Source organism: Mustelus asterias, chromosome 7 (assembly GCF_964213995.1).
Source record: "Mustelus asterias chromosome 7, sMusAst1.hap1.1, whole genome shotgun sequence".
Lineage (NCBI taxonomy): Eukaryota > Metazoa > Chordata > Chondrichthyes > Carcharhiniformes > Triakidae > Mustelus > Mustelus asterias.
The window spans coordinates 30,895,084-30,911,559 of NC_135807.1; the positions used below are offsets into that span (position 1 = coordinate 30,895,084).

The 16,476-nt window shown below is 44.2% G+C and overlaps 1 protein-coding gene across 1 annotated transcript in view; it reads left to right on the forward strand.

Annotated features, from left to right (window-relative positions):
- LOC144495609 (CMP-N-acetylneuraminate-beta-galactosamide-alpha-2,3-sialyltransferase 1-like) overlaps window positions 1-16,476 on the forward strand; it is a 101,432-nt gene that overhangs the window by 44,850 nt on the left and 40,106 nt on the right. The window contains exon 2 of the mRNA XM_078215809.1: window positions 10,136-10,901. Coding sequence (XP_078071935.1) covers window positions 10,635-10,901 — 267 coding nt within the window. The 5' untranslated portion in view covers window positions 10,136-10,634. The remainder of the gene's footprint in view (window positions 1-10,135; window positions 10,902-16,476) is intronic.

Genomic DNA, 16,476 nt, shown 5'->3' on the forward strand with positions numbered 1-16,476 from the left:
TGTGTTCAATTAAGCCATATAAGATTATAATTACAAGCATAATATTGTGGATGCAATTGTGACGAAGAGTCATTGAGACTCGAAATATTGGCTCTATTCTCTCCCCACAGATGCTGAGGTTTTCCAGGAGGTTCTGGTGGTGAAGATTGTGATTAATATGTCTAAGAATTCCTCACATTTCACTTACTACCTCGAAGGGACATGAATGTTTTATGACTAATTTGAAAACAAGGCTTATGTGTCGCATTCTTTGTTTTCAGATAAAAATTTTACTGAGGGATATGTGAAAAAGAGCCAAAACAAATTGTACAGCTCTTCACCAAAAATGGAATAGTTACAGGGCCAGGGCTGTTAGCAGTGATGGCGATCACCTCATATCACGACATTGCTTTGTCCTGAATTAACACTGTTTGATTTGGCTGTGTAGAAGCATTGGGAGGTTTTGTCTCCTAAATAACAGCAGGCAGCATTTTGCCCAGTTAAAGTTTGACTTGAGTTTTGGCCCTGGAAGTGGCATTGTAATTGGGCTCAGACCTCTAGGTAGTGTAAATAAGCCATCACTCCTGCTCCAGGACATTATGTAATGAGCCCTCCCTGAGAGATCTTGGCTAACACCTTCCTCAATCAATGCTCACACTTACACTTTTGAGTTCAGTATTATTGCTGAACTGGACTAAATCTACTCACGTTGGTGTAAATTACTGCAGGCCATTTTGGCGAACCAGTCCATGTTGGCATTTACCTTCTATGCAAGCAAATCATTCTAATCAGTTTCCCACAATCTTTTGGTCCCTTTACCTTCATCCACCTACCTTATCTAAATGTGAAAACACTCAGATCAGTGTGTGGTTAGGATCATTATCATTAGGCAAATGTCTCTTAAGGTGAGGTTGTCTGACAGTAACACAATATGGATTTTGGATACATTTCACCTCTGTTTCAAAACTGCCCTTTTTGAAAATATCTAGTCATAGAACAGTACAGCACAGAACAGGCCCTTCGGCCCACGATGTTGTGCCGAGCTTTATCTGAAACCAAGATCAAGCTATCCCACTCCCTATCATCCTGGTGTGCTCCATGTGCCTATCCAATAACTGCTTAAATGTTCCTAAAGTGTCTGACTCCACTATCACTGCAGGCAGTCCATTCCACACCCCACCCACTCTGAGTAAAGAACCTACCTCGGACATCCTTCCTATATCTCCCACCATGAACCCTATAGTTATGCCCCCTTGTATGCCCCCTCCATCCACCCGAGGAAATAATCTTTGAACGTTCACTCTATCTATCCCCTTCATCATTTTATAAACCTCTATTAAGTCTCCCCTCAACCTCCTCCGCTCCAGAGAGAACAGCCCTAGCTCCCTCAACAAAGAACAAAGAACAATACAGCACAGGAACAGGCCCTTCGGCCCTCCAAGCCCGTGACGCTTCCTGGTCCAAACTAGACCATTCTTTTGTATCCCTCCATTCCCACTCTGTTCATATGGCTGTCTAGATAAGTCTTAAACGTTCCCAGTGTGTCCGCCTCCACCACCTTGCCTGGCAGCGCATTCCAGGCCCCCACCACCCTCTGTGTAAAATATGTCCTTCTGATATCTGTGTTAAACCTCCCCCCCTTCACCTTGAACCTATGACCCCTTGTGAACGTCACCACCGACCTGGGGAAAAGCTTCCCACCGTTCACCCTATCTATGCCTTTCATAATTTTATACACCTCTATTAAGTCTCCCCTCATCCTCCGTCTTTCCAGGGAGAACAACCCCAGTTTACCCAATCTCTCCTCATAACTAAGCCCCTCCATACCAGGCAACCTCCTGGTAAACCTCCTCTGTACTCTCTCCAAAGCCTCCACGTCCTTCTGGTAGTGTGGCGACCAGAACTGGACGCAGTATTCCAAATGCGGCCGAACCAACCTTCTATACATCTGCAACATCAGACCCCAACTTTTATACTCTATGCCCATTCCTATAAAGGCAAGCATGCCATATGCCTTCTTCACCACCTTCTCCACCTGTGACGTCACCTTCAAGGATCTGTGGCCTTGCACACTCAGGTCCCTCTGCGTACCTACACACTTTATGGTCCTGCCATTTATCGTATAGCTCCTCCCTACATTATTTCTACCAAAATGCATCACTTTGCATTTATCAGGATTGAACTCCATCTGCCATTTCTTTGCCCAAATTTCCAGCCTATCTATATCCCTCTGTAGCTTCTGACAATGCTCCTCACTATCTGCAAGTCCTGCCAATTTTGTGTCATCTGCAAACTTACTGATCACCCCAGTTACATCTTCTTCCAGATCGTTTATATAAATCACAAACAGCAGAGGTCCCAATACAGAGCCCTGCGGAACACCACTAGTCACAGGCCTCCAGCCGGAAAAAGACCCTTCCACTACCACCTCTGTCTTCTGTGACCAAGCCAGTTCTCCACCCATCTAGCCACCTCCCCCTTTATCCCATGAGATCCAACCTTTCCTCATAAGACCTACCCTCCAAACCAGGCAGCATCCTGGTAAATCTCCTTTGGACTCTTTCCAGCGTTTCCACATCCTTCTTATAGTATGTTGGCACTCTTCCAGTTAAGTATGATGGACACACAGCAAACCCACTGAGGATGGAGAAGCCTCATATGGTACACCTTTGCTGATGGCTGAAGAGACCAACCCAGGAGAAACAGGTTTTGCCACAACCGCCACCTATAAAGTCACTCTTCGTAGCCAGTGTGTGTTGACGCCTGTTGCCTAGCTGCTGTAGCCACTGATAGTCACAGTGGCACTTGCCAACCCACCTGATGTTACCATGTTCCTCTGCTTTGGGCTATTGTCTCCAAAGTGCAAAAAAAAATGAGATTTAGGACCTTGTCACAGTTACAAGCTTTGGGCATCCTATTGTCTTCCTGCCTTGGCCACCTCGCCATCCCAAAAATCCCTGGCGATGCACACGTCTTTCACTCTGTGTATGCGTCCCAATCAGAGAAATGGCCTCTGCTTGATGAATGCGAGTGCTTCCTATAGGGGGGTCTATTCCATGTCGATGAATCTCACGAACCCACAACTTGGCAGTTTTGGAATTCCACATTCTCATGCTGTGCACACGGAAGACCAAAATCACATCAGGATTGTATGTCTTATGTCTATGGTTTACATCTATGGTCTTTTGACATATATTTTAGATTTAAATATACTCATTGCCTATTTTGGATGAGGGTGCTAGCTGCCTAATGTATAGAAATGCATAGACATTACCATGAATCTCAGTTGAAGGCATTGGATTTAATACATTTGGTGCGAGTTGATAGTGGACTTTGGTCTTCCTAATATCAAGCTCTTGTAAGCTCTGGAGAATACATCAGCCATCTGTTGTAGTTCTCTCTGAGATTGAGCACAAGCTTGTGTGTCATCAGCAAACTCTACTCCTGTTACAGAAGGGGGTGTTGTTTTGGTTTTGGCCTTCAGCAATTGAGATAGAAGAGATTACTATCAGTGTGCTAAATTATTATCACACCTTGGGAAGCCCATCACTTAGCCACAATGGTGCTGCAAGGCCGATTGATAATGGCATTGGCACAATTGCACATCTGTTTTGACATTCTGTTTTGACAGGGAAAGGGTCTGTGGTGGAGACATTGGAATCATGGAATCCTACAGTGTAGAATGAGGCCATTCGGCCCATCAAGTATGCACCAACCACAATCCCACCCAGGCCCTATTCTCATAACGCCAAGCATTTACCCTGCTAATCCCCCTGACACTAAGGGGCAATTTAGCATGGTCAATCCACCTAACCCGCATATCTTTCAGACTGTGGGAGGAAACCTGAGCACCCGGAGGAAACCCACGCAGATATGGAGAGAATGTGAAAACTCCACACAGACAGTGACCCAAGCCGGGAATTGAACCCGGATCCCTGGCGCTGTGAGGCAGCAATGCTAACCACTGTGCCACAGTGCTTACTGTTTTTATTTGCAAATTGTCATGTTGGAGACAGATGATGTTCGTGAAATTATCTGGGCACCCAAATTGTCGTGGAACCTTTTGTAGAATCGAATAAAACCATATACAAATGGATGCTCCCTCTGCACCTTCCCCAAAGTTGGCATGCTGGGAAGAACATGATGGTTGTTCATCTCATACGTCCGAAGTCACACTGGGACTCTGGAAGAACCTCCTTTGCAATTGGTGAGAGGCGATTAAGAAGTAACCTAGTCAATATTTTGTCCAAATGTTGTGCTTTGTCCTGTAGTTGCTACAGTTCAGCTTGTCTGTGTGCTCACTGGAAATCAGGATCATCATGCCATCTCTAAGGTCACTTGGAATTTCTCCATTCTGCCAGAGCTTCACAAATAGGGCCCTATTCTTGCATGGTTAAATAATCTACCAACTTGCATCTATTCAGGCTACTATGTGAAGAATTAGTAGGGTAGTGCAGGGCTATTGCCACTGTGCTAATAACCCAGTAAACACAAGTTCAAATCCCACCTTGGCAGCTTGATCGCAGTTTTTAAAAAGAAATTTGGAAATAAAAGTTACCATGAACCCATCAGATTGTTGAAACTGTGCAGCTGATTCTCTCATGTCCTTTTAGGGAAGGAAACCTGGCGTCCCTAGCTGGACTGGCCTAAATGTGACTCAGGTCCCAGTTTAATTAGGTTAACTCTTAATTTCCCCAGCAAAACGCTCAGCGATATCAAGAGGGATTCCAAGAATTCCCAGTCAATCCATGCCAGTCAACTGTAAAAAGCATATTTAAGAGATGAATGAGGCAGAAAGAAATATTAAAGAGAATAAATCCAATTGGAATCAGCTGCCCTGCTTGGCACTGATCAGAAGAGGTTCACTATCACTTCACTGGCTTTCTCCAGAGAAAGCTGCTCACTCAAGTTTACAAAATAAGACTTGTTACTGCTTGTTCGGGAAAGTGTAATCCCGTAGAGGTAGAGAGAAAACAGGGAACTATGGACCAGTGAGCCTAATGTCAGTACTGGGGAAGTTTTATCAAGGATTTCATAACTCGACATTTGGAAGGCAGTGGTATAATCAGTCAAAGTCAGCATGGATTTACAAAAGGGAAATCATGCTTGACGAATCTATTTGAATTCTTTGAGGATGTAACTAGTAGAATTGACTGAAGAGAACCAATGGATGTGGTTTATTTAGACTTTCAGACAGCTTTCGACAAGGTCTCACATAACAGACTACTATGTAAAGTTAAAGCACATGGGATTGCAGGTAATGTCTTGAGATGGATAGAAAGCTGGTCAGCAGGTAGGAAGTAAAGAGTTGGCATAAATTGGTCTTTTTCTGATTGGCAGTCAGTGACTCGTGGGGTTTTGCAGGGATCTGTCTAGGACCCCAACTGTTCACATTATATATTAATGATTTGGAAGAGGTAACTGAATGTATTATCTCCAAATTTGCAGATGATACAAAGTTGGGTGGGAGGGTGAGCTGTGAGGAGGGTGATTTGGACAGGCTGAGTGTGTGGGCAGCTGCATGGCAGATGCAGTATAATGTGGATAAATGTGAGGTCAACCACTTTGGGGCGGCACGGTGGCACAGTGGTTAGCATTGCTGCCTTACAACACCAGGGACCAAGGTTCGATTCTCGGCTTAAAGTAAAAATTAAAGTTTGTTTATTAGTCACAAGTGAGGCCTACATTAACACTGCAAGGAAGTTACTGTGAAATTCCCCTAGTCGCCACACACCGGCGCCTGTACGGGTCAATGAACCTAACCAGCACGTCTTTCAGACCGTGGGAGGAAACCGGAGCACCTGGAGGACATCCACGCAGACACGGGGAGAATGTGCGCAAACTCCACACAGACAGTGACCCAAGCCGGGAATTGAACCCAAGTCTCTGGCGCTGTGAGGCAGCAGTGCTAACCACTGTGTCACTGTGCTGCCCCAAAGTGGATAACCTCACATTTATCCACATTATACTGCATCTGCTATGCAGATGCCTACATACTCAGCCTATGACTCACAAGCCAGTGACCCAGTGGCTTAGGTCACTGTCTCTGTGCAGTTTGCATATTCTCCTCGTGTCAGCGTGGGTTTCCTCCGGGTGCTCCGGTTTCCTCCCACAGCCTGAAAGATGTGCTAGTTAGGCGCATTGGTCACGCTAAATTCTCCCCCATTGTACCCGAACAGGCGCCGGAGTGTGGTGACTAGGGGATTTTCACAGTATTTCATTGCAGTGTGAATATAAGCTTGCTTGGGACTAATAAATGAATTTTCTTTAACTTTGGTAGCAATAAGTGGAAGACAGATTATTACACAAATGGGTGTAAATTAAGAGAGGTGGATATACTCAACAAGACCTTGGAGTCCTCGTGCATCAGTCACTGAAAGTAAGTGCGCAGATACAGCAGGCAGTAAAGATGGCAAATGGTATGTTGGCCTTCATAGTGAGAAGATTTGAGTACAGGGATAGGGTTGTTTTGCTGCAATTGTATAGGGTGTTGGTGAGGCCACATCTGGAGTATTGTGTGCAGTTTCTGTGTCCTTATCTGAGGAAGGATGTCCTTGCTATATAGGGAGTACAGCGAAGGTTTACCAGACTGATTCTGGGATGGCAGGTCTGTCATATGAGGAGAGACTATAAGTCGGTTAGATTTATATTCACTGGCGTTTAGAAGAGTGAGAGGAAATCTCATAGAAACTTAAAAATTCTAACAGGGTTAGGCAGAGTAGATTCAAAAAGAACGTTCCTAATGATGGGGGAGTCCAGAATTAGGGATCATAGTTTGGGGAAAAGGGCTAATCCTTTTAGAACTGAGGTGAGGAGAAATTTCTTCATCCAGAGGGTGGTGAATGTGTGGAATTCACAACCACAGGAAGTAGTTGAGGCCAGAACGTTGTCTGATTTCAAGAAGGAATTAGATATAGCTTTTGGGGCTAAAGGGACCAAGGGATATGGGGGGAAGGTGGGATCAGCCAAGATCAAAATGAATGGTGGAGCAGATTCGAAGGGCCGAATGGCCTTTTCCAGCTTCTAGTTTCTATGTTTTCCCTTATCTAATTCAGTTATCAGTTATTGTATGGCCGTGGCTATCTGCCACTGACACATTGGGCAGTATCATGTTGATCTGATTGTTTTACAGGACATTTAAACATTGAATGGGTTGGTTTGGAACATGCGGCATGCACTTATTTTGGCATAGATACAGAATTCGGAAATGAAAAGGTGCTGCAGTTGTCAGCTCAGTAACTTGCCAAGAACGCAAACTGAGCACATGTCAGAGTAAAGAAGCAAATTGTGCACTTACTAATCTGCACTTAAACTTGTTCAAAGCTGCTTGCTGTAATTTCTGTGAATCAAAATTGCAGTGAACTAGAGGATCTTATTGTGCAGTGGGTAGTGTTCGTGCCTCCGGGCTGGAAGCTCTGGGTTCAAGTCCCACACCAAGACTTGATGGCCATGTAAGGTGAGTTCATCGAATGTCCAAACAAGTTGTTTTAACAACCTGCAAATTCTTCTCATACGCCCATAGTGAGCAGAAAGAGAGTCTCCTGGTCAAAAAGAGAAAAAAAGAGAAAATCCCAGCAGGTCTGACAGTATCTGTGGAGGGAGAATAGAGCTAACATTTCAAGTGTGGGTCACTCTTCATCAGAGCTGATCAGCCGTGCTTGATGCAGTGTGTTGTTCCACTAGCCGTGCAAGCAGACATAAACATGTGTATTGTCTGCTCATGTGGTTAGACGTTGAAAGGTTTTAAACGTTGGCATCCTCAGATGCATTGGTAACAGTTTTTTTGCACTTCCTTAGCAACTAGGTTGGTGAATATATTATCCAGTTAGGAAATAGACTGAGCTATACCGTTTTTGATCCCTGCTCTTTAATAAATTTGTTAATTCAGTATAGTCAGATCACTAACTTTATTTGCAGGCATTCAATATTGGCCTAAAGTAGAAAGAGTTCATGCTGTAACTGTGACCTATGATGTCTAATATTACAAACTCCTGTATTGCCAGGAGAGGGTACACTGACAAAGTGTGTGGGTTGAAGGTGGACTTAATTCTGTGATCTGAATTCCCCACGAGTACAATTCCTGTGCACCGTATAGCTCCCACCATAGAGAGTCCTTAATGCTTTGCTCATTGTATATTACCATCTACAGGTGAAAATTGCTAATGTGCTTCCACACAATGAATATTCACTTACCAGGAACACAGGCTGAGAAATGTTCTACACATTTCCCAAAATCATGCACCCATGATTTACCCTGCGGTGTCACATCAGTGGCACATCGACTGCAATTAGGTTGAGGGGCAAGTTGGATGCCACTAATCTTCTCAGCAGGGGCCTAACTACAGTGTCAATCAGTATTCAGTTTGCTGAATGTTTGGCTGTGTTCCCGGACCAAACACTGGGATGACGTTCTCCTAACTTAAGGAGCTGGGGCTTGTGACCATTCACATTCCTTCTAGATGTGAACAGGAGGGACAACACCGATTAACCCTGCCTGGTACTTCAGCTCACTTGAGAATTCTAATATTGAGGTTTAATCAAGCAGCACAGTGGCACAGTGGTTAGCACTGCTGCCTCACAGCGCCAGGGACCCGGGTTCGATTCCTGGCTTGGGTCACTGTCTGTGTGGAGTTTGCACATTCTCCCTGTGTCTGCGTGGGTTTCCTCCCACACTCCAAAGATGTGTGGGTTAGGTCGATTGGCCACGCTAAATTGCCCCTTAGTGTTTAGTAGGTTATATAAGTAAAGTTATGGGGATAGGGCCTAAGTGGGATTGTGATCGGTGCAGACTCAATGGGCTGAATGGCCTCCTTCTGCACTGTAGAGATTCTATGAAGCTAGTGAATGGGAGAAGAAACCACAGCTAATCATTGGACAGAGGTCACGAGCTGATGCTTTCCCCCTCCAAACATGTCTACAGACCTGTAGTCCACTTGGTATGGGCACAACCTTTTTGGACCCACCCAAAGTGGAAACCCAGGAAAATGAGGTAGGAAGTATGGTGTCTTCAGTCCCACTTAATTTCCATGACAACTAAATTCTTTGTTGGCTTCAACACTATTCAATTCAAAGCATGTAAATTGGATTTATATGAGAGTCAATCTAATTGAAACTTCAATTCAAATCAAATCAAATTCTAAGGAGACATGACAGGGTAGAGACTGAAAAGTTGTTTCCCCAGCCTGGAAAGTCTAGAATTAAAGTTTAATTATTAGTGTCACAAGTAGGCGTACATTAACACTGCAATGAAGTCACTGTGAAAATCCCCTTGTCGCCACACTCCGGCGTCTGTTCAGGTACACTGAGGGAAAAATTAGCACGGCCAATGCACCTAACCGGCACCTCTTTCGGACTGCGGGAGGAAACCGGAGCACCCAGAGCAAATCCAAAGAGACACGGGGAGAATGTGCAGACTCCGCACTGACAGAGACCCAAACCGGGAATCGAACCCGGGTCCCTGCCGCTGTGAGGCAGCAGTGCTAACCACTGTGAACTGGGGAGCACAGTCACGGGAGAAATTAGGATTGAGATGAGGAGAAATTTCTTTGCTCAGAGGATTAGTAACATTAGGAATTCTCTACAGCATAGGGCTGTGAGTGTTCTATCATTGAGCATATTTAAGGCTGTGATAAACCTTTGCACAGTAGGTTAAACGCGGGATATGGTGATGGAGTGGGACAGTGGAAGTGAGCCCAAAATAAGCCAAGATCTCATTGAATGGTGCAACTTAAGGGTCCATCTGGCCTACTCTCTCTCCCATTTCTTTTTTTTCACACTCATTTTTTCCTCTGTTAAACAAAAGAAAATTGATCCTAATAAGTAATTGAAATGCTCAATATTTACAAGTACAGAAGAGGTGACAGAATTCCGGTCCTGTGATCTCCTGCCAGTGTATTCTCTATCTGTGATGTTAAGTGGTAAGGATTCAGATACAAAGAATTACCTCTTCTCTTTCCCATCCCAGAAACACTAGCATCCCCAGAGCAAGACCAGCTAAGACGGGGCACTCTGTCCCAAAATCCACACTCACTTCTTTCAGTAGCATCCTGAATCTTAGACATTTATGTGAGGTTGTCTCAGAAAGTGCTCCTTTCTCTGTCCCAGTGAATTAATTAAGAGTGGATTTTGACATTTCTCCTTTGTTTTCTTGATTTAGGAGAAGTTGTATTCGGCCATTTTGAGCTCAAGTGTGGTCAAGAGATTGCCAAAGCGAAATGGCATGAAGGTAAATTTTTAAAGTGAAACCAACCGTTTGACTGGAGTCCCAGCCATCAACATGACAGAAATTGGACCTTCTGGTTTGATACCATCTCCAAAGTGCATCCTGCTTGCCCTTAAGTTTCAAAAAGTTGGCTCAACTCCACGTTAACTTTATCTGGATTAATGTTCAGGAAAACTGGGTGTGTTCTGTTTCCGTCCTGAAAACTTTGGTTTCTGACCAGCGGATTCCTTTCTGAAGAAGAATGTTTAAAACTGCTTGTGTTCTTGTTCAACAACCAGTCACTTAGGGAGATTGGAGTTATAAACAGAGACCTCATTGCAGAGTACACATATAGAGGTCCACATGGTTCACTGACAGGTTCTGTTGTTATCCTTCCCTCCTTGACTTTTACTGCCTAAGTGGGGAGGAGTATTGTCATCAAGAAGGTTTCACAATGCTTGTTCACAAGCTGCAGAAGCTTCACTGGTTTTTGTACTTGCTGCTTTTTGCCTTGTTGCTGCTATCTGTCTTTTTCACCTACACCGACAAGATTAACGTCACACTTCATAAATTCTTCACCATGAGAAAGTGCAAATGCAGCCGCTGTGTCTCTGAGTTGGGTGAATCGGAGTGGTTTGACAAACGATACATTCCCACTATGTATCCCATCCTTACCAAAAGTAACTACACGATTCCTGAAGAGTCCTACAAATGGTGGCTGGTAAGTACACTTCGCAAGAGGTGCCGTCACTTAATTTAATTGGGGCGGCATGGTGGCACAGTGGCTCGCGCTGCTGCCTCCCAGGGCCAGGGACCTGGGTTCGATTCCCGGCTTGGGTCACTGTCTGTGTGGAGTTTGCACGTTTTCCCCACGCCTGCGTGGTTTTCCTCCGGATGCTCCGGAGTTTCATCCCACAATCCAAAGATGTGTGGGTTAGCTGAATTGGCCGTGCTAATTGTTCCTTAGTATCAAGGGGACTAGCTAGGGTAAATGCATGGGGTTACGGGGATAGGACCTGGATGGGATTGTGGTTGGTGCAGACTCGATGGGCTGAATGGCCTCCTTCTGCACTGTGGGATTCTATGATTCTAAAATGAAAAAAAAAGCCTTTTTTATCCCACGAATGAAAAAAAATTAAAAGCCGGTGTAGATTCACTAGGATATACAGTTACTTAGAGCGACTTAAGACATTAGCATGCATGTGAAAAATAGGACCCCTAAGTGCCAGCATCTCAAATTTCCTTGGAGTATTAATCTAGGGAGGACAGCAAAAACAGAGGATGCAGTGAAATGTCTATGGAAATATTTAGGCGAGTTTGTAACTGGACAGATATGTGGCAAATTAAATCCAGTATTAGGAAATGAGAAGTTTGGCATGTTGGTGCAAAGAACATGCATTGCATAGAACTAATATTTAGAGATTTATATTTGCAGTGGAAAATTTAGAAAAATACCCCCCACACCCAGGGATGACAGTTAACATTGTTTTTAATATCTTCTAGACAAAATGTCAAATAATTTTTTTAAAACAAGTAGAACTCTGGGAAGTGTAGCAAGACGATAGTGCAGTACACTTCTCATAGAATCAGAATCCCGACAGTGCAGAAAGAGGCCATTCGGCCCATCTAGCCTGCACCAACAACAATCCCATCCAGGCCCTATCCCTGTAACCCCACGCATTTACCCTGCTGATCCCCCTGACACTAAGGGGCAATTTAGCATGGCCAATCCACCTAACCCGCACGTCTTTGGACTATGGCAGGAAACCGGAGGAAACCCACACAGATATGGGGAGAATGTGCAAACTTGATACAGTCACCCGAGGCTAGAATGGAACCTGGTCCTTGGCGCTGTGAGGCAGCAATGCTAACCACTGTGCCACCGTGCCGTCCCGGTTTCTCTAGTTTCTTAAGACACCAAAGCCCTGATTTTAATGCACATTGGAGAGAGAGAGAGGGCTAAAATTGAAGTTGGCCTTTCCTTTGTATTCACACCAAGGTCTGCAACTATTTTACCCCCAGATTTTTGGAGATATCACAGACAGTACCGTCAGGCGAGAGCCTAGTTAAAGTCCTATGATGCAGTTAGGATCCAAACACAATTGTTGAACTGAGTGTCAGCAATTTAAGTAACGCTTCAGTGAAACCTGCCGACAAGCAGCCATTTTGTTTAATTCAATAAAAGTGCCATAAATTTTCAATTGTCAACTGCTGCTACTTCTCCTGGTTCCACCCTGCAGTGTGGCAGCAGCCGTCTAACTTAACACGATAGCAGTACAACAGGAAAAAAGGAAAACCTCAGGGGGGGTTTGATGTCTGAGTGAGTGTGGTCTGTTGAAAAAGGGGGTCTGATTTTCACTGTAGTTTTAGGATGCACAAAGTTGTGGGATGCAATAGAGGGTGTAGAATTGTGTGATTTGGAAGTTACAGAAAATGTACGTCAAAAGAACACTGATTTGTAAAGGCGGCCTCCCACCTGAAACAGGCCATCCACCTTGAACACCACTCAAGGTGACAATGGCCATAGCAACAGTTGCTAAGTGATCCAGTGCCCTTCATGGGTCACAGTCATCCCTTTACATCAGGCAGAGAGTTAAAATCACGCCTTTCCTACTCTTTCACGGTTCATTAAGCATTTACAGAGTTTAGGGAATAAAGTATTTTATAAACTTCCTGATTTGATGTTTGCGTGTGGGTGACTGACCCCTGTTGTAGCGTGAGGTAATACGATGAAGAAGCTTTAAATCATGATAATTATTTGTTGGACAACAGTTCTAACTATATACAGACTAGCTCAGCACAGACACAGGTCCAGTTCCACCAACTCCCGGACTCACACTGAAGATTCCCTCTTACCCAGACTCATGCCCTAATACATAGGCTGCTCCATTCCTATAGGTCCTGGGAGGGTCATATGACCCATGAATGATTGCCCCTTAAAGGGGCCACGCTATCACAGGCCCCAAGTGCCAATGACCATAAAACCTGAGTGGTATTAAAAGCTGAATTCTGACTACTGAACAGAGAGTGTGGATAGTAACGGCAGGTTTCTTTTAGAATAAATGTACTCTCCTGCCACAGATGTTAAAATTAAAACATGAACTCTCTCCCTATGAGATGGTATTTGCTACCAAATAAACCTGTTGGACTTTAACCTGGTGTTGTTAAAACTCTTACTGTGTTTACCCCAGTCCAACGCCGGCACCTCCACATCATAATTAAGCCAGGTCAGAGATAAAGGATTTGTCCTTTTAACACAATGTGCGAATGTGTGTATATTTATGGTTCAGGTTGGCACCATCTAGCCATCAAACAGTTTTCTGCTGCAATTAATCTTTGACAGTATCAGTCAGGAAATCCCACCAGGGAAGACAACTTAGATTGCACATAAATCAAATGAATTACACTGATTGCTCTCGATACAATCATTTACTAAATATGTAACCCAGCAGTTTCTTTTATTCATTCATGGGACATGGGTGTCGCTGGCTGACCAGCATTTATTGCCCATCTCCAATTGCCTGAGGGTCGTTGAGAGTTAACCACATTGTTGTGGATCTGGAGTCACATGTGAGCCAGATCAGGTAAGGACGGCAGATTTCCTTCCCTAAAAGGTATTAGTGAACCAGATGGGTTTTTCCAACCATCAGCAATGGTTTTATGGACATCAGTAGATTCTTAATTCCAGAGTTTTAAAATTGAAATCAAAGTCCACCATCTGCCGTGGCAGGATTCGAAACCAGGTCCCCAGAACATTAGCTGAGTTTCTGGATTAATAGTCTAATAATACCATTAGGTCAGCACAGCGGCACGGTGGTTGGCACTGCTGTTTCACAGTTCCAGGGACCCAGGTTTGATTCCCAACTTGGGTGACTGTGTGGAGTTTGCACATTCTCCCCGTGTCTGCGTGGGTTTTCTCTGGGTTCTCAGATTTCCTCCCACAGCCCAAAGATGTGCGGGTTAGGTTGATTGACATGCTAAATTAACCCTCAGTGTCCCAGGATGAGATAGGTTAGAGGAATTATCGGGGTAACTAAGTGGTGATAGGGCCTGGGTGGGATTGTTGTCAGTGCAGACTCGATGGGCTGAATGGCCTCCTCCTGCATTGTAGGGATTCTATGATTCTATGTTATGTTTTTGTCACAATTGTTATGAGGGGGAATGAGAAAAGGAAATGAAGGGGAATCTTGAATGACGGGAATATTGGTGGAACTTTGAAGGCGGGGACAATGGTGGAAGTGATGGGGCAAAGATAGGAAAGTGATGGGGGAAATGGTGGAACCTTGAAGGAGGCAAGAAGTGATGGAACTTTGATTATTGACTGTGGGTGTGGGAGGTGAAGTCAAAGATAATCTGACTTCTTAGAATGGATGAGAATAGAAGCAGGAGGGGTCAGAACCCTGAGAGGAGGATGGAGTGATCAGCTATGTTGAAGAGCACAAAGGTAGTGTCTAAATCCCTGAACTCAAAAGGATGCCGTTATTAAATAAAATAATTCCCTTCTGCTTCTTTCGGTTGTGTTTGCTTCTTGCCTCTCACACGGAGAACAGTAATCTTGCTTATTTTGTTTCAGCTGAACTAGCAGCGATCCATTTGAAGTGGATTAAAGAGGAGTTCTATATGGTAGCGATTATAGAGTGCAGACAAGGAATCTTTTAATCTAACTATCAACCCACATCCTGAAAATGGCAATCAAATTGAAACCTAACTAATTTGTTAGGCATGTCAGCGCGAGCAGCTCACTAGAGAATGATTCATTTATCTCTGAGTAATGTAATGATTCAGACACAGAGGATAATTCTGGTATTGATAAAATTATTGTTTTACCTCATATATCGACTGCAACCCTGATTTCACATTCTTCAGTTTGACAAGCTTAGAAGTAAACTCTAAAAGTGGATATTTTTAAAAATTCATTTGCAGGATGTGGGTGTGGATGGATAGGCCAGCATTTCTTGCCTATCCCTAATTGATCATATTGTAACTGCAGTGCAGGAATGAACCAAAGAACAAAGAAAATTGCAGCACAGGAATAGGCCCTTCGGCCCTCCAAGCCTGCACAGACCATGCTGCCCGTCTGAACTAAAACCTCCTTCCAGGGACCGTATCCCTCTATTCCCATCCTGTTCATGTATTTGTCAAGATGCCCCTTAAAAGTCACTATCGTATCTGCTTCCACTACCTCCCCCGGCAGTGAGTTCCAGGCACCCACCGCCCTCTGTGTAAAAAACTTGCCTCGTACATCTCCTCTAAACCTTGCCCCTCGCACTTTAAACCTGTGCCCCCTAGTAATTGACTCTTCCACCTTGGGAAAAAAGCTTCTGACTATCCACTCTGTCCATGCCTCTCATAATCTTGTAGACTCCTATCAGGTCGCCCGTCAACCTCTGCCATTCCAGTGAGAACAAACCAAGTTTCTCATAGCTAATGCCCTCCATACCAGGCAACATCCTGGCATATCTTTTCTGTACCCTCTCCAAAACCTCCACATCCTTTTGGTAGTGTGGCGACCAGAATTGAACACTATATTCCAAGTGCAGCCAATCATTCAGATTGCGATGTCCCAGGTATGATAGTCTCTCCCGGGAGTTCAGGACACTTGGATGAGGGAGGATAGAAATCAGCCACTGACCCTCCTTCCAATCCCTACCCATCACAAGTTTGTGTGCACATGGGTTAAAATTATGAGGGAGCTCTGGTTTCCTTTTCTCTACAATCAAATCGACTCACTGTCTAGATACTTAGATGAGGTATAGTTATTTGGATGTGTTTGGTGTGGAGAAGGAGCCCATGAATCACGTGGTAGTCACACTTTGAAAATGGGAAGGCTGATTCTGAAAAGCTAAATGTCCTTTTCTCGTTGAAAGTTACTTCATTTCCTTTTGATGTCCTAGAAGGCATCTAAAAAAAACTGCGCTGCCAGCCTTTAATTGTCAGTGGTGGGTTGGGCTCGTTGAGTTCTAAAAATATGATTGATTTGATTCACTAAACTTTGATACACATCCAAACAACAGCAGCTCTCTAACCCGCTCGCATAGCTCAGCATGTGAGATGAATCATAGCCACATGTAAAAATATCACACGGGCATTTGTCTTATCGCACTTGTTTACTGCAATTAAAGCTATACTGCATCAATATCTGTGCCTGTTAACTCATAAAACAGAGGGCACCACTTTGAAAGGAGCAGTAGACATTCCTCTGGGCTTATTTCCCAATTTGCAAATTGTGCACTACAAGGAGAAATGTCACAAATGGTGTGCAAACCCACGCTGAACAAAACCTGCATGCAGAAGCT